Source organism: Stegostoma tigrinum, chromosome 1 (assembly GCF_030684315.1).
Source record: "Stegostoma tigrinum isolate sSteTig4 chromosome 1, sSteTig4.hap1, whole genome shotgun sequence".
Lineage (NCBI taxonomy): Eukaryota > Metazoa > Chordata > Chondrichthyes > Orectolobiformes > Stegostomatidae > Stegostoma > Stegostoma tigrinum.
The window spans coordinates 46956008-46979001 of record NC_081354.1 but is presented as its reverse complement, the minus strand read 5'-3'; the positions used below and the strand labels follow the sequence as shown (position 1 = coordinate 46979001).

Below are 22994 nucleotides of genomic sequence, written 5' to 3'. Positions count from 1 at the left end.
TGAGAACAGGACAGAATGCTGCCTTATCTGATCCAGTCAGATTTGGTAGTGAATAGCTAAATATGCTGTCTGCCATATACTTTCAAGTTTCTATCCTTTGGACATAAGGAGCAGAGTTGAGGAATGTATTGAGAATAGACTTGGTGAGAGAAAGTCTTGGTTTTATCAGGGTGTAGGGAATATGGAGTGAAAGTTCTGTTGGGCAAATCAATAGCTGCAAAAGTTTTGGTGATTTAAGGGGAAAAAGGGCTGAACAGTTGGCATTTTGAAAGTGTAGTTGGGAGAGAGATTTTTTTTCCATGGAGCACATGCAGATGCAAATGTGGTTGGGATGTGCACAGTGATGTGGGTGGTGAATAATACCAGGACATGAAGATTGATCTTCTAATCGGTGATTCACATTTTGTGCCTTTTCTCTTTTTCAGATATCCAGGAACTGCAATTGCCAGGTAGTGCAAGAAGGCAGAAAGACTATGATATAAATTTTAACCATCAGGCATTTTCTCACACACTATCCCCAGCTCAGACAGTGACTCTGTGCTTGTCTTAGATGAAAGCAGAGAGGCAGGAGCTGTGCTTTGGAAGAGGCCTGGCTCAAGTAGCCTGCCGCTGTACAGGGTCCAATGATAGTGCAGATGTTAGCTCACTGAAGAAAGAGGTTTCATAAGTCCCTCTGCATTGAAATGAGGATTGAGATGAGCATTTTTTTGAAAATGGCTGGATATAAACTCAAAAAACTGGTTTGATGGAGCGGATAGCCTGAAGTCAACACAACAAAGCATGTTGTGTTCTGCACCAACTTGATACAGGCTTTTATGCAGAACTAAGAGAATGACATTTTCAGCAAGAAAGTTATGGCCAATGCAACGACAATCTGTTCTGCCTGCCTCTTCAGCCCGAGTTCTACATTCTCATGCACACTGACAATCAACTCCCTGATGTAAGCCTCTTTTTCAGTCTTTAGAGTCCAATCTTTCACTATGATCCTGGTGATATTCCCATGCTTCAAAAGAAAGATAATTGAGGGTTGTCACTACTAAGCCTTCTCCACACTATAGGAAAGTTTCCACCCCTCATTGCTTCTGCTCAGCTATCCTTCAGTACCCTACCGCTCGTCAATTTGAAGGAGGTATCCAGAAGGACATATACAATTAATAACTTTACCAGCTTCCAGGGTTAATGAAACCAGATCCTCCTCTTCAACTGTTTGTACTCAAAGCCTCCTCTGACTGTGTCAAGCTACTACTGTCCCCAGAAACCCTAGTCAGTACTTAAAGATCCACAATGGGCTTCTTTGAACATCTGCATACTTTTCCAGTATTTCCAGATGGACATTACCACATGGATGCCCCATTACAATCTCCACCTACTCACTTGTGTTGAAGGCCCTTGCTGGAGTAAGTAGCTGTCAGTCCTCAATACTATCTTCAATCCCAGGATCATCAGGTGAATCCAGTCTTCCTTCAAGCATGTCCAAATTCCTACACATCACCAAGTAGAATATCTAACTAAGAGCATCAAGGAATGCACATGGGTAGCCTCTGCCTAGGGTTGGCCTTAAGGTTGGATTCCCTCTTCCAATACCTGAGCCTCCAGACTCCCTCATAGATGTTGCCATTTTCAACTAATCCATCATTAGCCTCATTTCAACACTATCAGCCATGATTTAATGCCTGTGCTGTGGAATCCTGTCATATTCTCCAGAAATGTAATCTGCAATTTGAACACATGAATAGCCCAAAGGCGATGAAGCTGTGATTCTTTATTCCACTGGCATCAGATCATTACAAATATGAATGGAAATTAAGGAATAAAAAAACTATTAAAAGTACGTGAAACGAAGCCTGGAGGTTACATTGGACTGAGGAAATCTTTATTCTACTGGCAACAGCTAGACAAAGTATCTGTGCTTCATGATCTTTGCGCCTTACATGTGTTCATGGCACATGTTATGTTTCATTTGCATCTTGTGAAGTCTTATATAGAGTCAAAAGTTGTCCTTGTTATTTGCTGCCTCTTCATGTACATTTAACAGAAATATGCTGAATTGCTGGTCAATGTGACAAATCAATTAACAAGTTAATAAATGTTGTGAAATAGCCAACTTGGTGTAATATAAATGTCAAAATTCCTTAGGATCCAATGGCAGAAGCAACACTGATAGAGACTGCACTCCTTATTCTTGACTGCCAGAGGCCTCAATGCTCCAGTGAGCAAAAGGGATTAATCTAATGAAAGAGGCTGCTTTCCTCAGGTGTCCAGATTGTAGGATCCACCCAGATCTCATTAGTGAGGCCTACAGCCACTTGGTTGACACCAATTCTGTCCATACCCAAACAGATGTCATTGGTGGGGCACCTATACACCTACCTTCCTGGAAAATGGAGTAATTCACCTCCACTGGTAGATTGGCCTCCACAGTGCACTAGGTTGTAATCCATACATGGCAGTAAGAATTTCTGATGCAAGGAGCATGTACCTGGCTCTGCACACCCCTTCCCACTATTTGCATTATATAGCAATAAAGAAGCTTCCGAAATAGTCTCTCTGCCAGGATGCACTTGTCAGTTACAGCAGATGACTGTGTAAATCCTTTAAAAGAGTCCAAGGCCCAAGACAACTAAGATTATTTTAAGGAAACACATTGCCTTTCACAAACTGTGCTTAACCTCAGTTAGCACGGTAAAGCAACATCCTTATACTGATGCAAGATCAAAAATTAGCACCAGAACTGAGCCCAGTGCAAGCTTTATCATGTAAGCATTGTAAGTAAAACAGAACTGTTTGAAAAGTATTACATAGAGATTAGCCTATATTAAGTTAAAGTTTACCCAAAAAAAAAGGAATAGAAGATACAAGTGAAAAATAGCAAAAAGTTAACTTTGTCAGGAAAAATTTATTTGATTAAAGAGCAATAATATTTTCAATAATCTGACGTGTAATGTTGTGCGGACAAAATTATTGGTGCTATTCAAAATGCAATTGTGTATTGTGATGAACCAGCTTTGGGCACTAGTGAAATCGGTTTCAGTGGGCTAAACTGTCTTTTCTCAACCCTAGAATTTCTAGTCTAAACTGAAACATTGCCATCTCCCTAAAAAAATTCTTTGTGACTATTATAATTAACTATTGCATGAAATTTATTATATGTAACACTGGACACCAGTAGTCATGTTCCCTTACCTTGTACTTTTTCCACAGGGAGGTATGTAGTCTTGTCGGTGTACACTGTGATAAATTTGCTGCTTGAATCCTGTGGATGAGCACCGATGTGCTTTGGTTTCATGTCAGTACAAGCAGATGTACTTGCACCATGAGAGAATCCATTAGCAAAGGAAACCAGGCACAATATACCTAGCATCCAGACCAGCAGGACCGCATGACTTCTTAATATTCTCAATAGAATCTATTGCAAAACAGCCAGGGATGCATATTATAGCAACAAAAGCAAATGGAAATATCAGACAGGGAGTTGGATGTAGAAATGATCAGAGTCCAGTAGAAATACTTAATTTTTCAAACCAAGCAATATAATTGTGTTTAGGATGGTCAATCTGGAGTAAGAGATAGGTCGAATCTTCTCCATTCCTCCGTCACCCACCCCTACATGATGACAGTATCTTGTTACAGAAATACCTTTCTTTTACCTTACGCCTAACTTACACCTACCTTTCTAAAACTGAGAAGGCACAGCCCCACTGGTATGCAAATCTATTACTTGCACTTAAACAACCGAGTGTAGATTTACTTCATCACTATCGGGGCTGTAATCTGCACAATGGATAGCCCCCTGAATTACTTTGCATTGCTTTTACTGCTAAATTCAAATCTACCCCTTCCATTTAGCAACATTGACAGGATAAATAGTCTTAGTTGCATTAGCGAAGCTTCTGCATTTTGGTAGCAATGAGAATGTTTCTGAGTTAAGATGCCACTGATGGTACTTAGTTCCATTTTTGAGCTGCTGTGCTTTGGTAGTAATGGGGGATGATCCTGGAGTTTGGAAGGATTGAGATAAGGATCCTGGAGTGGAGTTGACAGGGATTAACAATTTGAGGGTAATCCATTGCTTTGGAAAATGGAAATCTGCGAAAAGCAGAACTAAGGATTACATAAAGACATTTAAGAGACAACTAGATTCCTGATGCTCCTCAGCTGTGAGAAAAGGGAAAGCAAGTTCTGAGCATTTTGTTACATTGTGCTCCCTGTTTGTGAGTTGTAAATGAAATTAGTTCAACAAGGGCTGCCTAAACTGAACATTTCTCAGTCTTAGTGTAATACACAAAGAAAAAGCTAATCACAAGGCTGGGACAAAATTTTCTTTGACAATTCTTTTGAGATGTTAAGAGCTGAAGAAGTTTGTGACAAATCTTTAGAGCTGCTAAAGTTGATTTTGAGGAAGTTTCAGCAATTTAAGTTTACTTTATTTGTACATTCATTCAAGTACAGTGAATCAGCATGGTATGCAAGTGATAAAACAGCACTGAAATCACATTTGGAGGAATTTAGTCCCAAAGAAGAGAGCTGAAGTAATTACAAATGGAGACAACATGTTTGGCTGAAAGTGAATAAAATAGGAGATGATGATAAAACAAATGTTTCCCTTGCTCTGAAGAATGAACTGATTTTGAGGAAATGTCTAAAAAAAAGTGTTGATCACAAGAAGCCAGTTATCGTCATCAATTCTGAAACTAAAAACATCATGGATTAATATTTCAAGGCTAAGTATGAGACTTGTTTTCCATTAAAGGAAGCAATTACAAAATGAGATTCATGAGATTTGCTTCTGTCCATCAATTGTTAATTTGAAATATTACAAAAAAAAATCATGTTGATCAGTTTGCAGCCCTTACCGTATCATTGTTAATATGAATAGCCTGTTATATCTGTGACTGGCCATTGATTATTTTATTTTTTCAACTTCAGTCCAGAAACTCACTCACACTGAGAGATGGTAAGAGTTTTAAAGGTTAATTTTTAACTTACAATTTAGTTTTTCTTCAATTTAGCAATTAACTGAAAAAAACTCTAAGAGAAGTAAAGTTTTCTTCCAGCCTTACACCAGACACGTCAAATTCTCTGACAGCAGCTTCAGGAGTTTGAAGTGATTTGTTTTTGGCTGGATATGAAAGCGGCCTTCCTCATTGCTGTCTGATGAGACAGCAAACTGGGAATTTGGCGAGTAAGAGTGTGAGGCAGTTCCCTCTCTTCTTCAATCTTTATCAACCTTCATTAAAGCTCTTAATTTGGGTCAGAGGAGAAGCTGGTTGGTAAGTAACTGATAAATTATTCTACTTTTCCTAATTATAACAAGTAATTTTTGAAGTTACATTATGACAAGTCAGCTCGACCAAGTAGAATATGCATTCTGCATACATGGAACTCAATAATGCATCATGTGTCGTAGGCCAATACATCTTCAACAGCTACGCATGATAGAGCTTTGAGTTTCAGAACTTCAGTAGCAGCTGGAATCACTGTTTTGCATCCATAAGGCAGAGATATACATGGATAGCTTATTAAGGGATGTGGTCACTGAGTAGGAGGGACAGACAGCGAAGGAATGGGTGATTACCAATTAGGCAGGCAGTGTAGGAGTTCCCCAAGTCAATCTTGCTTGCTTCTACATTGTTATCTCTGTATTTCCTAACTACTTAATTAGATGTTGCCCTTCAGCAATGTCATTTGCAAAAACAGCTTAACACCTACATGTATACTGATAACACTCAGTTCTATCTCTCCAATACCTTTCATGACCACTCTACTATGTCTATGTTAATAGGTTGCTTATCTGACATCCACTACAATATAAACAAAAATTTCATCCAATCTGGGATTATTTTGGGTCCCCGCTCCATTTACTAGCTCCCAGATCTGTCCAACTCAATGATAAATATCAAAAGCTGAACCAGACTGTTCACAACAATTGTGTCATACTTGAATTGAATTGAAATGAGTTTCTAGCCACATTTCTGCATCACCACTAAGACTTCTTATATCACCTCCAGACTATCCTGTTCCAAAATACTCCTACAGCTATGCATTTCAACTGCTTCGACCCTAATCTCTCAACACCTCTCTGTCTCTCTACCTCCCTTTCCCCCTTTAAGATAATCATTAACAGCCACGTCTATATCTAAGCTTTGACTTCTGCTCTAATGTCACTTTATATGGCTTGTCATCAAATGTTTGTCTTAAACTTTCTACAATGAACCCGAGATATTATATTTATTCAGCATTGTTGCATAATAGAAGTTTCTGCTGTTTTTTGTTGCGTAACGGATCCAGGTCCTGCTTTAGTAGCAGCTAGGGTTTTCAGAATGACATTTGCAGCCTGCTTTACTGAAAGTTTACTGTTAAAAGCAGCAGAAACAATGAGTGAAACAACAACAGATAGGCATCATGCAGAGATCATATCACTGTGCTGCAGTTGTCTACAGAAACTGGGATAACAATTTTGCTAAACACTTTGCCAGAAGTCAGTGCTTTGAAATAAGTGTCTTTAGACTTTCAGCAGGTAAAAAGAGGACTGCACAGTCTCCAAACTGAAAACAATGAAGCAGTTCAATATGAAGTAAACTTTGGTGTGTACATCATTTCCAAATTTGACTGTGTGAAATTGGTCTTCATCGGCATCAGAAACAGATGCCCATTTTAATCTGCCTGAATGTCTTCTCTCACCGATTTGAATAGAAATAAACATTGGATGGGATCTAAAACAGATAGCCGACACACTGATTTAGTGCTACTACTGATTACCAATTACATCACCTTGTGTTTTTGTATACTTTATTATTTAATCAAATTACTCTTCAACATTTTAATCCATAATATCAACTTGAAATTGACATTATAGACTTATTCTGCCTACCCCCACCATTAAATCACATGCCATCCCTTAAAAGGAAGAAAGATCTGTCTAAGGACGGATGTGCAGTTAATCTGCTAAAACAAGTAATGCTGCCATATCATACAGTGTCCAAAAGGCTCCTTACAAAAAAACTTGAACACTAACATTATTTATGTTTATGAAAAGTAAAGTGTAATCATTAAATAAACTGACCTTTGTAGACATTTCCCGCCAAAACAAGCTCTGTATTAGCCACATATAATACATCAGGTCCTTCTGATCGAGGAAGCACATCTCCAAAAACTGTCTAACTTTTCCCTCTAATGGCAACTGCAACAGCTGTTGCTTTAATAACAGTGAAATGTTTTGTGATGTCAGCCTCTTTCTTTAATCCCATTAGCTGCAAACAAAGTTTTCTTTTTTACCTCCTCACACTCCCTGACTAATCAGTGCTGTACAAACAGAAAGGATTTGGTTTAATTTCTGGTCTCCGTGTGTCCGTCCTGAAGACTCCAGTTTTCAGTTGTTTGATCTCATATTAAATAATTCGAATTCCCTTAACACAAAGTCATCCAATTAAGTCAGTACATCTGGTTCATGCTAGTCAGTGAGCAGCATATCCATAATTGTTTCTCCACCAGGATAGTGAGACTCTGCTTAAAATGATGCACATTTTCAAATATTAACTTGCTATAAAGAACTGTCCTTACATTTACCAGTGAATAAATATTCTTTGAATTCACATACCTCTGAGTTTACCACTTCTATTGTTTATTCCAAGGAGGTCACCGTGAGAGATTTTAGTTGGAATTTGTCAATAAAAATATGATGTTAATTCCAAATGCACAATCTAATCACTAGGTTGAAATCAAAAGCTTCAGTTAGTTTATGCTTAATGGGAAAATGCAGATCAGATTTTGAATCTAAAGCTAGGTGCACAGTGAAAGAAAACTAGCAGTTTTCATTTAACATTGTTTTTCATGCCTATCTATCTTTTTTCCTTCCTTCTTTTCTATTTGCTTCTCCATTTCTCATCTTACAGCTTTTTAATAGATTTTAATAACACACAACATTTGTTCTTAAAGCTCAGTGTACTGAACACAATATCGCTGTGAACTGGACTCATACACACATCCATCCAAGTATCAGCAGTTACTCTGGATGCAATTCATTGCTGCCACAAGCACAGGTAAAGTAACTTCAGTGTTTTAAAATCTGAAAATTGACAGAAATCTACGTGTTATCCAGTTACTAACACTTCATTACAGAAGATGACATTTTCAGCTGAAAGAGTTCTGGCTTATTCAGCATGGTAATGAATGAATTAACATTATAAACTTGAAAAATAAATAGCAGTAAGCTTTGAAACCAACAGACCCTTTCCCTTTTGCAAGTGCTTATTTCTGACAGACGTATTTGCATTTTGTCCATACACAACAAATTTTCTTTGGCAAAAACTGCAAATGATAAATGGCAATCAAGTAAAGACTTCTGGTGCTACACTCTTCCATGTCCAAAGTATGATTTGTAAGAGGACATGAAGAGACTTTTTGCAATCATATAATTACAAATGAGACAATGAATGGTCTGGGCTGAATTTACAGATCTCTATGCAGCTTTGTTCACATGGAGACAGGGCAAGTATAAATTGCAGTCGCTCATGCCTAAACCAAACAGCTCAGACATCAGCAACCCATCCATGACATTCAAATCCCACTACACCACATGGTGATTTTTGAATTCAACAAAGTTTCTTGCTTTATGAAAATTGGATGGTGATGTATGGTACAGTTGACTTACAAATACATAGGTTTATGTGCTTGAGATATCAAAGTAGTAACAGATATTTGATGAGTAGGTAAGTAAATAATTAGCCATCGTCCCTCAAAGGAACATTAGTATCTCTCCTCATTAGAGAATCTATTGGTTATACACAGCTTGAGAGACAGCATTCCAATTGTATTTGATGAGACAAGAAATTAGGGCCTCCGTGAACTAGGATTATTGGTACAAAGGTTGAACTTGTGCCAATGTGTTATTCTGCATCACACGCTAAGCAACCGAGGTAACTGGACACTGGTGTTAAAGATGTAAAATTCTAGCAAAATACTAACAGTTTAATATTTGGGAAATGTATGTATAAAGAAACGGGCATACATTATAAAGGTAATACCGAGAAATGATAAATAACTGTGAGAAAATACAGAGCACATGGTTATCCAAAATTCTGCTGCATGTGTCCTAACTCACAACAAGCCCCATTCCCCTAACAACCCCATGCTTACAGATTTACATTGGCCTTCAATCAAGAAATGTTTTAACTTCAAAATTCTCATTCTAGTTATCAAATTCCTGTATGACCTTGCTCCTTCCTATCTTTCTAATCGTCTGCTGCTCCACAAATCTTTATGGGCGATGTTGTGATAATATTACTTGACTAGCAATCCAGAAATTCATGGTTTCTAGGGGTGTGGGTTCAAATCCCACTATACCACATGGTGAAGTTCGAATTCAACAAAGTGTAGAATTGGAAGTCTAGACCTAATAGTGTCCACATGTTCGCTGGTATAAAAATCCACCTGGAATTAGGAAAGGAAATCTGCCATCCTTATCTGGTATGGCCCACAAGTGACTACAGTCTAAAATCAATGTGGTTGACTCTTCGTTGTCTCAAACAATAAATGCTGACCTAGCCCGAGACGTGCTCATTCCATGAATGTATTTTTAAAAGTCTGCATCCATTAATTCTGGCTATTTGTGCTTCACAATTATAATTCCTCCACCATTGGTGGTTGTACTTTTTCTTACCTATGTTTTAAAATACCCTCTCTACACCTCTCCACCATGCTTTCCTTCTCTAAGAAATCAAGAATATACCTCTGAAACCAAGCTTTCCATCATCTGGCCTAATATTTCCTTTTGTGGCTCAGTGTCACATTTTGTTCTATATGCTCCTGTAAAGCACTTTAAATTCATACATTTACTTTACACTTTATAAATGTAAATTGTTGTTAGATGTTTAAAACAGGCCATCTGGCCCAAGAGATCTATGTCAGTTTTTGCACTCCACACAAGCCCCTCATTATCTAATCTCCCCCAAACACTGTATTCTTCTGTCCCATCCTTTGTGCACCCTACCTGGTTTCTCCTTAAATGTTTGCATGCTAATTAACTCCAACTATGCAATGTGATAACAAGTCACAGATTCTGATGACTGTGAGCAAAGACATTCCTCCTGAATTCTTGTAAGGATTTACTAGTTATTATGTTTAATTAAAGTTCTGAGTACTGATCTCCAAATTGTTATGGTAAAGATGGGAATAATGCAGTGTCTTTATCCAGTTCTACTACTCCATAGGTCACAGCATTTTTCCTGGTTTACCCATTTCCTGAGACAGCCAATTATGCTTTCTCTCTATTAGACTTAACATAAAAAGTCAATAAACCCAATTGATGAAATCATCGCAAAATTATTAAATTACTATAAAACAAAATCTCTATAATGAAGATGCAAAACTGTTTGCAATATTTAGTTGCTAACATGGAAATATAAATGGTTACCTCTGAATAACTCTCAACATTCACATAGAAGTAAAATGGAAATATATCTATATAGATTTCTCTCTGCAAAGATTCACCTTCAGAAAAAGTATGTAGATGGGTGTCACCCATATTGGCAGTTCCCTCTAGGATCTTAGATAAGAGATAATGGGAACTGCAGATGCTGGAGAATTCCAAGATAATAAAATGTGAGGCTGGATGAACACAGCAGGCCAAGCAGCATCTCAGGAGCACAAAAGCTGACGTTTCGGGCCTAGACCCTTCATCAGACCCTCTAGGATCTTGGCAGTCACAGCTTGCTCAGGAAACACAGTATAGAGAGGTCTTTCAGTTTTCACTCTGAATTTATCAGGATGTTCCTTCAAAATCAGGATACGTGAGCTGAGCAGCTCAATTCAGATTCCTCCAAATGACAATCCAAACAATTTTTCAAAACCTCCAAAAACAATCCTCATACAAAACAGCTTTAAAACATAATAAAAAAAATCAGCTGTCTTTCTTGATGTCAAACATCTAGGACCAACATTATTTGGAATCAACAAACAAAAGCAAAATACTGCAGATGCTGGTGATTGGAAATAAATGCAAAACGTATCGGAGAAACTCAGCAGATCTGGAAGCACGTGTAGAGAGAGAGAAACAGAGTTAACATTTCAAGTTCAGTTACTCTTTGGTTGCAAACAAAGAGTCATTGGTCTCTAAACATTAACTGTTTCTCTCTTCACACATGCTGCCAGATCTCTGAGTTTCTCTAGCACTTTGTTTTTATTATTTGGAACCTTGCAGTTTCCAAGAAATGGCTTATTAATAAAAACAAGTCCCAATATTTTTTAATTTTGCGTATGACCATGTAACATTAATGGAGACAAGATGATTAAAAGCTGGAAATTTTTGTTTTATTTGTTCGTGAGTTACAGATGTTGCTGGCTAGAACAGCGTTTATTGTCCATTTGAATGGAGAGAGGTTAAGACTAACCATGTTGCAGGGGGCCTGAAGTCACATGTAGACCAGACGAGGAAAAGATAGCAGATTTCCTTTCCTAAAAAGGTGTTAGTGAATCAGATTGGTTTTTATGACAATTGACAGTGTTTACATGTTCACCATAGAACTGGCTTTCTATTAAGGGATATTAAAGAGAAATGTAACATTTCAAAAGAATATGCCGGAAGGAAAGAGTGGTGGGATAGCATTGTTAGTATGCAACAGATTAAGTACAATGGAAAGTAGAGAGCTCAGATTAGATGATGTGGTATCCATCAGGATGAGATAATAATATAAAGCAGGAAGACACTGGTGAGAGCAGCATATGGGTAGCTATTCTGGAGGATAGAGAATAAATCATGAGGTAGTTAGGGATGTGAAATAAAACAATGTATTAATCTTGAATGTTTATGTAGATTGGGAAAATCAAATTGACAAAAGGTAGCTATGGGGAAAAATTCAGACAGTTTGGGATCATTTCTTGGAACAATATGTTATAGATCCAACCAGATATCAGACTATTCTAGATCTGGTAATATATAATGAGGGACATCTCAGTGTAAAATATTCTCACTGGAATGGTGACTGTAACACGGTAGAATGTAATATTCAGTTTGAGAATGAGAAACATGGGTTGGAAAAAATAATGCTAAACTTAAATAAGGGTAATTACATAACCATGAGGGTGAACTAGCTGGAGTGGTCAGCAAAAGATGTTTGGCAGAAAATTACCTTGATGATCAATGACAAACATTTAAGAAAATAATTTGTAACTCACAGCAAAGATATATCCCAGCGAATGAGGAGGAGTCTAGGAAGCAAATAAACCACCCATGGTTACCCATAGAAATTTAAGATATCATTCCAGACATTAGGTCACACTCCAGTGGCTCCTAATGCAACAGTGCGAGTATACATCACATGTCAATGCCATTGACTGAAACCTTGGCATTCATTTTACTCTCTAGTAGCAAAATCATACCTTTTGTTCAGCAAAAGAGTTAGGTATGTCCTGTATATTTAAGCATGACTGTATGTACGTGTCTATATCTTGCCACCTTTGAGGAATAAGGAGTTACTTTTATTCTTGTCAAGATTTCCCTATAACTCTCAGGTCTCTTGTTTACTTTCATTCACAGCAGTGTATGTGCTTCATCTCATAGTTTCAGACAGAGCTGCAACTCAGTCTGCTGTACCTTTAGTCAGGGATCCTCTCTGTGCATTGACTTCATGTTTTCCGATAAATTCCATAGATTTACCCTCGAGCTATACAAAGGTGTCCCCACATTGTAACAAAGGAAACACTCAGGTTTTTAACGTTACTTTACCCTCAGAACTTTCATTTCTGGCCTGAGGAAGAGACCTTGAGGCATTCTCTGTTGCCCTTGCTTGTCCCTGGTTACTTGCCTTCCATTTACCCTCCCACCTTCTATCCTTCCCAGGATTGTGATTGTGACCAAATAAGGTTTGAATTTATGGAACAGCTTATAATCAATCAGCAATTTCAGCTTCCTCTTTTGTCATTCAACTTTCTGTTTTCTATTCAAGTTCCAGACAAGTAATTCACCTCACTTCCCAAAGCCTGTCCACCATCTATAAGGTACGAATCCGGAGTATGATTGTATACTCCTACTCACCTGGATAAGTGCAACTCCAACAGCACTGAAGAAAGTTTAATTTTTCCAAGGGAATTATTTCCCTAAGGGGCAATGATTTCCAACTAAAGTACATATCTATCAGTCAAATTATTTTGAATCCTCTTTCAAACTCTCGCCAGAGTGCTTCTGGATATTCTGCAATTTCTGCCTGCAAGTTTCAGAGACCTCACTGAGGTTAGGCTTTTTTTTTGCCATTCCAGGATCTACAGAAAGCAAGCTATGTCTGTCAACCTGTTTTGCATGATCTGCGTCCAATTTAATTTTGCCACTTTATCTGTTCAGTAATTTTTTTCAAAAGCAGTTAAAATACCTCAACGTCCTTTTCAACGAATCTTGGTAGGGATTTCATAAAATTAAACAGACTCAGAATTACCTTCCTCAGAATGTTTTTTTAAAGCCAGTGGCCTCTATTTTTAGTTCCAACCTTTTAAGCTGGTATTATCATTCTCTCTGCCCTTTTCCTTCACTTTGAATTCTAGCTTTGACTTCTTAAATTCTGGTAACACCTTCACATTGAAATCCTTGCCATTGTTTCAAATTGCTCTACAGACTTGACTATCCATATACCTTTTTCTAAAATTCAGTCTAGGGATGTGAGAATTGCTTGAGGGGTTGTCATTCATTGCCTATGGCTCACCACGCTATTGCAGAAGGGTGTAGATTCAACCATCTTGACATTGGGTGAAAAGTCACGTGTAGGTCACACTAGGTAAGGAATGTAGACATCAATCCTTGATTTGTGCATTTTTTTTGGGGTGGAATCCCATGGACACCTGGGCAATGTGGGATATGGCAAGACATTGGCAGAATCAGACAAATGATTTGGCAAGGCCCATCAAAAAGCCAGGAATATCTTGTTGCATCTTATAGGCTTTTGCCAAGCAGCAAGGTGAACATCTCCCCAGAAAGCATCATGTTGCCAATTAAAGGTGATAGACATTTAGCAAGAAACTATTAATACCACAACTCACCTCATTTAAATTCAGCTTCATAACATCACTGAACAAGCTAGATGTGTGGAGTTCTCATGATGGAAATCAAAATGGGTACCAAGCAACTTCGGCTCGCCACTGCCTGTAAAGAATCTCCACATCAATCCACCTAATAGCACCTCAAGGCAGAATCCATGGGCACCTGTCACATGCACTCATCATCCAAGGATACTAGTATCCATTATTTTCCACCCTCTCATGACTATCATGACACTTCCTTGATCCATTTGCAGGGTGGTCAGGATGCAAATACCTGCATTGCAAGGAATACAAGTAAATAACATTAAGAGGCTGCTGCAAGGATATTTTATGCACTTAGACAGACATTCAGCTCATGGATTAGACCAGCCTGCATCTCTCTTAGCGCTTTCTCACTCAGCACCTATCTGGATGCTTTTAGCATCACTGCCTTACTGTGCCAATTAGTGCAGTCACCAATCAAGCGACTTTCTTTCTGGTTAGCCGTCATCAGCCTAGCGTCTGAACATGTTGATGCACAGCAGTGTGTTGTATAAATCTCACACTTGCGCCATGTACCTGCAACTTACACAGCAAAAGAACTGATTATTCAGCAAGCAGGCAGTCATGTCTCATGGCCATGTGGGAGTAGTCCTTGCCAAGATACACATTGGGTAAAGGAATATTCAAAAAACAGGATCAGGATATTCAGAGCCTCACTGACACATACAGGCTGAGCCTGGCAGCCACTGGCCAAAGAGTGCTCACTTTCACCTGCCATCTTGCAGGAAATCAAAAGTACACAAACAGTCTCTCTGCTGTGGGAAAGATATTGTTAAACTTGAAAGGGCGCAGAAAAAATTTACAGGGATGTTAATGGGTTTGGAGGGTTTGAGCTATAGAGAGAGGCTGAATAGGCTTGGGCTATTTGATTGATTGATTTATAGTCACATGTGCTGAAATACAGTGAAAAGCTTTGTTTTCGAGCGATACAGGCAGATGAGCAATAGGTTGCAGGACGACCTTATGGAGGTTTACAAAATCATGAGGAGCATGGATAGGGTGAATATCCAAGGTCTTTTTCCCCAGGGTAGGGGAGTCCAAGAGGTTTAAGGTGAGAGGGAAAAGATATAAAAAGGGACTTAAGGGGCAACTTTTTTTATGCAGATGGGAGAGTGTGGATGGAATGAGCTACCAAAGGAAATGGTGAAGGCTGGTACAATTACTACATTTAAAAGACACGTGGATAGATAGGGAGGGTTTTAAGAGATATGGGCCAAATGCTGGCAAATAAGACTACATTAATTTAGGTTATCTGGTTGGCATGGACGAGTTGGGCTGAAGGATCCACGTGCATGCTGTACAACATTAGGCTTTTATGGTTGCAAATGAATTTTATGGATTGTATGGGGTAAGGACCTATGTCTATGACAAAGGGACATACTGGACCCAACGTGAAACTATCTTAAGGGAAACAACATTACACATAGATCTACGCAATGGACAAGACACAGACCTGTAGGGTTCTTAATCTGTGTCCATCCTCATGCTATGGCTTCCTGCCTGCTGTGTGCCCTCCTGCCCCAGTCTGACCACATCATTCACTTCAAATTTATGGTCACTGAGGCCAGAAAAGCAATAGGAATGTTGTAGGACATGGGGCAATGGTGTCAGTTGGACCCAGTATCCTGGATATGCATTGTTAATCTTGCTTCCACTCAGGAACATTGGAACAGTATGAAGTCTTTTAGCCTGTCAAGCCTGCCCCACTATTCAACATATTGATTGCTTGAACATCTCAATGTCTTTTGCTCGTCCCATTCCCATAACCTTGTACACCAGTAATTGGCAACCTGTCCCTGAACCTTAGACATCAAAGACTGAGCCTGTCTACCTACTGTGGTAGAAAATTTCAAGGGCACCACCGTCTGTGTAAAAGAATTTCTCCATATTTCAGACCTAATTAATGGCACCCCTCCTATATTTAAATTGTATCCCCTGGATTTAGATTCAGCAACCAGGTATAGCATTCTATTTTCATCTAGCCTATCCAACTTTAAGTATTTTGTAGTTTTCAATGAGAGTATTTCTCATTCTTCAAAACTTTAATGAGCACAGGGCGCAGTTTGACTAATCTGTCCTCATGCGACAGTCCCAACATCTCAGAAATGAGTCTGGTGTACCTTTGGTGCACTTCATCTATGGTAATATCTTTCTTGAGACAGGGAGACCAAAATTGTTCACAGGATTCCAGATGCAGTCTAACCAAGCTCCCAAACATTTGAAGCAAACTTCACTACTCCTGTATTCAGGTTTACTAGATCAACTTGTGATAAAGACTAACATTCCATTAAATATTCCTAAAACCTGCTACCCTGTTAGTCTTCAGTAACTTATTGATAAAGACACCTAGGTATCTTCATACATCTACACTTTTCAACCTCTTACCTTTTATGAAATATTCTACATATGTTTTTCCTGTCAAAAAAGACAACCTCACATTTTCCCACATCCTCATCCTTACCTACATTGGGGAAACCAAGCGGAGGCTTGGAGACCGCTTTGCAGAACACCTCCGCTCAGTTCGCAACAAACAACTGCACCTCCCAGTCGCAAACCATTTCCACTCCCCCTCCCATTCTCTAGATGACATGTCCATCATGGGCCTCCTGCAGTGCCACAATGATGCCACCCGAAGGTTGCAGGAACAGCAACTCATATTCCGCCTGGGAACCCTGCAGCCTAATGATATCAATGTGGACTTCACCAGTTTCAAAATCTCCCCTTCCCCTACTGCATCCCTAAACCAGCCCAGTTCGTCCCCTCCCCCCACTGCACCACACAACCAGCCCAGCTCTTCCCCCCCACCCACTGCATCCCAAAACCAGTCCAACCTGTCTCTGCCTCCCTAACCGGTTCCTCCTCTCACCCATCCCTTCCTCCCACCCCAAGCCGCACCCCCATCTACCTACTAACCTCATCCCACCTGCTTGACCTGTCCGTCTTCCCTGGACTGACCTATCCCCTCCCTACCTATCTTCTTTTCTCTCCATCTTCGGTCTGCCTCCCCCTCTCTCCCTATTTATTCCAGTTCCCTCTCCCCATCCCCCTCTCTGATGAAGGGTCTAGGCCCGAAACATCAGCTTTTGTGCTCCTGAGATGCTGCTTGGCCTGCTGTGTTCATCCAGCCTCACATTTTATTATCTCTCATCCTTACCTATTCACTAAGCCTGTTCAAAGCCTCCTGAAGACACTTTACATCTTCCACACTACACAAAGGATTGCCACTTAATGTGTGACATTTGCAAATTTGTAAACATTACACTTGGTCTCCACATCCAAATACTTGATAGATATTGTGAACAGCTGGGGACCAAGTATTGAGTCCGGCAGTACCACACTTGTCACAGCCTGCTAACGAGAGAGTGGCCACTTTATTTCTACTCTAGCTCACAGATTGAAGACCATCTTTAATCCATGTCACTACATTACCTCATGTAACATGCACTTCAATTTCTCAAAGTAAATGCATAGAATCCCGTGGAAACAGACCATTTGGCTCAACAAGTCCACACCCACCCTCAATAGAGCATCCCAACCAGACTCAACCCCCTACCCCAACCCTGTAACGCTGCATTTCCCCTGGCTAATCCATCTAACCTACACATGCCTGGGTACAATAGACAATTTAGTATGGCTAATCCACCTAATCTTTGGACCGTGGGAGGAAACCGGAGCTCCTGGAGGAAATCCACGCAGACATGGGGTAAATGTGCAAACTCCGTTCAGACAGTTGCCCGAAGATGGGTTCGATCCTGGGTCCCTGGTGCCATGAGGCAGCAGTGCTAACCACTGAGTCACAATGCCACCCCTGTGGAGAATTTATCAAGCTGCAGCATGATGTCAACATTGATATTTATCTGGAAAAGCTGTTCCAATACAACTAAACCACTGGCATCTGACAAAGTGGAAAATTGCCCAGGTACCTCCTGTAACACAAAGCAGGACAAATCCATCCCAGCCAATTACCAGACCAACAGTCTCCTCTCAATCATCAGTAAAGTGATGGAAGGTGTCATCAACTGTACTATCAAGCAGCACCTACTCAGCTACAACCTGCTTAGTGACACCCAGTTTGGGTTCTGCCAGGGCCACTCAGCTCCTGATCTTATTACATCCTGAGCTCAAATAAAGTCAAAAGAGTTGAATTTCAGAGCTGAGGTGAGAGTGATGGCCCTTGACATCAAGACTGCATTTGACTGGCATCAAGGAGCCTGAGCATGACTGGAATCAATGGGAATTGTAAGGGTAAATGCTCTCTTGGTTGGAGTTGTACCTGGCACAAAGGAAGATGATCGTGGTTTTTAGAGGTTAGTTATTTCAGCTTCAGGTTATCTCTGTAGGAGTTCCTCAGGGTAGTGTCCTAGGCCCAATCCTATTCAGCTGCTTCATCAATGACCTTCCCTCCATAAATGGGGGATGTTCGCCGATGATTGCACAATGTTCAGCCCCATCCGCAACTTCTCAGATATTGAAGCAGTCCATGTTCAAACGCAACCAGATCTGGCTTGGGCTGACAAGTGGCAAGTAACATTTGCACCACACAAATGCCAGGTAATAACCATCTGAAACAAAAGAGAATCTAACCCTCATTCCTTGACATTCGTTTGAATCGCCATCATTGCATCCTCCTCCACCAACATCCTGTCGGTTATCATTGGCCAGAAACTGAACTGGGCTCGTTGTATAAACACAGTGACTAAGTGCAGATTAAAGGCTAGGAATCCTGCAGTGAGTAACTCACCTCCTGATTCTGCAAAGCCTCTCCACCATCCACAAGTCAGGAGTATGATGGAATACTTCAGAATACACTTGACTGGCACCACATCCACAAACATTCACTCCCTCCACAACAAATGCTTCATAGCAGCAGTGTGTACTATCTGAATTTCTGCAGTGCATCTTGCAAAGTGATTTAGACAACTCATGACCACTGCCATCTAGAAGAACAAGGGCAGCAGATATACAGCAACACCACCACCTGCAAGTTCCCCTCCAAGCCAGTCACCATCCTGACTTGGAAGTATGTTGCCATTCCTTCAGTGTCACTGGGTCAACATTCTCAAAGTTCCTCCCTAACAGTTTTGTGGGTACAGTTACAGCACATGGACTGTTTAGGAGTGTCACAAGGTGGCATTCACCACTACCTTCTCAATGGCAAATAGGGTTGGACAATAAATGCCAGCCCAGCCAGCTACCCCAATCCCCAAATTAATTTTATAAAAAAGTTAATTTAGGTATCATGCTGGCAAGGTTCTATTCAAGGCTATGGATAGACTTAAACAGATACACAGGGACAACAGTGAAAGGTGTACAAACATGAGAGTTCATGTACAGTGAATTATCACCTCTGCCAAAGTGCCCTCAAATGTATTTTTTTCCTTATCAATACACCTTATTACAATCCGACCCCACCACCCAAGACATTTTTCCAGCGCCACCCCTGTCTGCTTTCCGGAGAGAGCACTCTCTCCGTGACTCCCTTGTTCACTCCACACTGCCCTCCAACCCCACCACACCCAACACCTTCCCCTGCAAGCGCAGGAAATGCTACACTTGCCCCTACACCTCCTCCCTCACCCCTATCCCAGGCCCCAAGATGACTTTCCACATTAAGCAGAGGTTCACCTGCACATCTGCCAATGTGATATACTGCATCCACTGTAACCGGTGTGGCTTCCTCTACATTGGGGAAACCAAGCGGAGGCTTGGGGACCACTTTGCAAAACACCTCCACTCGGTTTGCAATAAACAACTGCACCTCCCAGTCGCAAACCATTTCCACTCCCCCTCCCATTCTTTAGATGACATGTCCATCATGGGCCTCCTGCAGTGCCACAATGATGCCACCCGAAGGTTGCAGGAACAGTAACTCATATTCCGCTTGGGAACGCTGCAGCCCAATGGTATCAATGTGGACTTCACCAGCTTCAAAATCTCCCCTTCCCCCACTGCACCACACAACCAGCCCAGCTCTTCCCCCCCACCCACTGCATCCCAAAACCAGTCCAACCTGTCTCTGCCTCCCTAACCTGTTCTTCCTCTCACCCATCCCTTCCTCCCACCCCAAGCCACACCTCCATCTCCTACCTACTAACCTCATCCCACTTCCTTGACCTGTCCGTCTTCCCTGGACTGACCTGTCCCCTCCCCACCTATCTTCTTTTCTCTCCATCTTCGGTCCTCCTCCCCCCCCCCCCCCCTCTTTATTTATTCCAGAGCCCTCACCCCATCCCCCTCTCTGATGAAGGGTCTAGGCCCGAAACATCAGCTTTTGTTCTCCTGAGATGCTGCTGGGCCTGCTGTGTTCATCCAGCCTCACATTTTATTAACTTGGATTCTCCAGCATCTCTAGTTCCCATTATCATCTTATTACAGTGACTGGTTCCGCAGTTGGGAGGGGAGGAACCTTGCTCAGCAGTAGAACCCAATGTTCTTGGAGGTTTGGTCAGATGATCCCAGGTAGCTTGAGTCTGGATGCCTCTAGCACACCAAGTGGCACATTACCAGAAGCAAGTGATCTGTCTTTGATTTCCAAGAGTTGAAGGAAGGCAAGCAGAGTAGAGGGTCGTCCTCTGGCTGGGTGAGTCCTGTTAAGTAAGCGGCACCTGGAGTGCTCACCAACCTGTCCTGGGAGGTAGCTACATCATTGCATGAGGAGCTGCACTGCTGCATTTTCTGGGTAATGAGGGCCATTGCCTCCCATAAACCTGTCTGTTTCTCCTGTTCCTTGTGCAAGTTGATACAATCCCTGATTGCGAACACCTCTTCACCATGGAGACAGCACTGACCCGGGTAACAACCTTAGACCAGGCTTCCAGGCTCTGGTTGTGCTACACTCTCTGCTAGTCCCTTTCCTCTTCATCAGGCTCATAGAATCAGAGAATCCTCATAGTGCAGATTAAGGCCAGTCAGCCCTTTGAGTCTGCAGTGACCCTCTGAAGAGCATCACAAATCCCTACCCTATCCCCACCGTGGATAAACCAACTAACCTGCACATCTCTGGACTTTGGAAGGAACTCCACGCAGACATGTTCCCCAATGGGAACACGTAAACTCCACACAGTTGCCCAAGGTTAGAATTGAACCCAGGTCCCTTATGCTGCTCAGATCTCCAGGTCCCTATTAGGGAATCATGATACTACGTTTCCCTTCTCCACTATGTTCAGATTCTGTCCATCACAGAGGTCAGCTTCAGAAGGCTAGCACATACCCAGGTACATAGTGGCCTTTTAAAGATGGTGGTCTTTCTGCTAATATCTGGCAAGTTGTTTCAAGAACAGTGCATGGTAATATGGAGTTGGAGTTGAAGTCAGACATAACAGATACAAGTGGTAGAACTGGTAGTTAATTAGCATTTGTTGAGATACCAAGAGAAATCTCACTAGGCCTTGCAGAAAGGCCCTTCAAAAAACTCAAGCCAACTCATACTGGACCTGTCAAAATACACAATTGGACACCATGACACTAACAGCGAGGCTAGCATGTTAGTGCAGATTTAGTCAGTCATTCACAGACTTTAATCAATGTCAGCCAACTGCTGTGAAATAAAAAAAATTGCTCCCCCCACTTCACTCCATACCCCTCCACATATTACCCCCCCCCGCCCCCCCACATAAGCATTGCCCTTACCAGACTTTGCTTGTCGATGTTTCACTAGCTACATGGGTGCTTTCTGAGTGGTGGAAAATATGAAGTTTTAGAACAATGGTATCTTTTTACTGTCTCACTGCACATATACAGACAGCCACAGGTAATTTAGGGAAAATACAAGCACTACTGCAGGGCAAAACAGTGTTTAGGAGAAAAAGTTTTGACAATGGAATTTAACTTGTGTGTTCCTAGATTGGCCCAAACCTCTGGATTACTTGTTTATATACATTGCTCCCAATCCCCTAACCTTTTCTAACCCGAAAAGGCATCTGAGATCTCTGCAGTACATTCCCATTCACAAGCGTCCGCAGCTGCTTGGGATTTAAGGTCTAAAATTCCTATGTAAACCTGTCTTTTTCTCTCGCTCTCTCGCTCCCCTCCTTTAGATGGTCCTTGGAAGCGAACTCTGATGAAGCTTCTGGCCACACTGTCAGATCTCCTAAATGGCAAAGAACTTAGGGTATGAACTCCAGGCATGATACAATTCAAGACTTTAGTGCTGACAGTAGGAGTGAAAAATGGAAATTGTTTATATATACAATCCATCCTGAATTAAGTTTGGAGCAAAATTTGAGGCAAGGTTATTATCAAACAGCATTCTCAGTTGAATATATATACATATGCAATTTAACCTGGAGGTGGCGCTGTGGTAGTATTTAAGAGGAATTTGACAAGAGCAATTAGAACAGGATTAGAAAAGAAGAGATTTCTTGACCACAATTGGGTTAACAAATTCTGTACCTCCAAAAAAGTTTAACTTTGGTTCCATCGCTTTTTTAAAAGTAGCAACCACCATCAATTAAAAAAACACTTCTGTATCCAACTGAGAATATAGAAAAAAAGCCCAAACCTTGGCTCGATTACTTTATATCTAAATCTCAAAGCACAAGTTTGAGTGACTGTTTCATTATCAGTGTTCTTTAACTAAGCTCAGGGAAACATCAGCATGCAAAACATGGACAACATAATAGTGAGTCAAATCTGAAATGTTTAATAACAAAAATGTAAGTACAAAAATTTGCTACTGAAAATAGAATTCCATTTTTTTAAAGATAACAAAGTGTGGGGCTGGATGAACACAGCAGGCCAAGCAGCATCTCAGGAGCACAAAAGCTGACGTTTCGGGCCTAGACCCTTCATCAGAGAGGGGGATGGGGAGAGGGTTCTGGTTATTCCAGAACCCTCTCCCCATCCCCCTCTCTGATGAAGGGTTAGGCCCGAAACGTCAGCTTGTGCGCTCCTGAGATGCTGCTTGGCCTGCTGTGTTCATCCAGCTCCAC

At 40.9% G+C, this 22994-nt stretch overlaps 1 protein-coding gene across 1 annotated transcript in view; it reads right to left on the bottom strand.

Annotated features, from left to right (window-relative positions):
* LOC125465333 (reelin domain-containing protein 1-like) overlaps positions 1–7629 on the bottom strand; it is a 39365-nt gene extending 31736 nt beyond the window's left edge. The window contains exons 1-2 of the mRNA XM_048558712.2: positions 7064–7629; positions 3184–3406 (exon numbers count right to left, since the gene is read on the bottom strand). Of these exons, the coding sequence (XP_048414669.1) occupies positions 3184–3406; positions 7064–7144 (304 nt within the window). The 5' untranslated portion in view covers positions 7145–7629. The remainder of the gene's footprint in view (positions 1–3183; positions 3407–7063) is intronic.
* Between the last annotated feature and the right edge of the window lie 15365 nt (positions 7630–22994).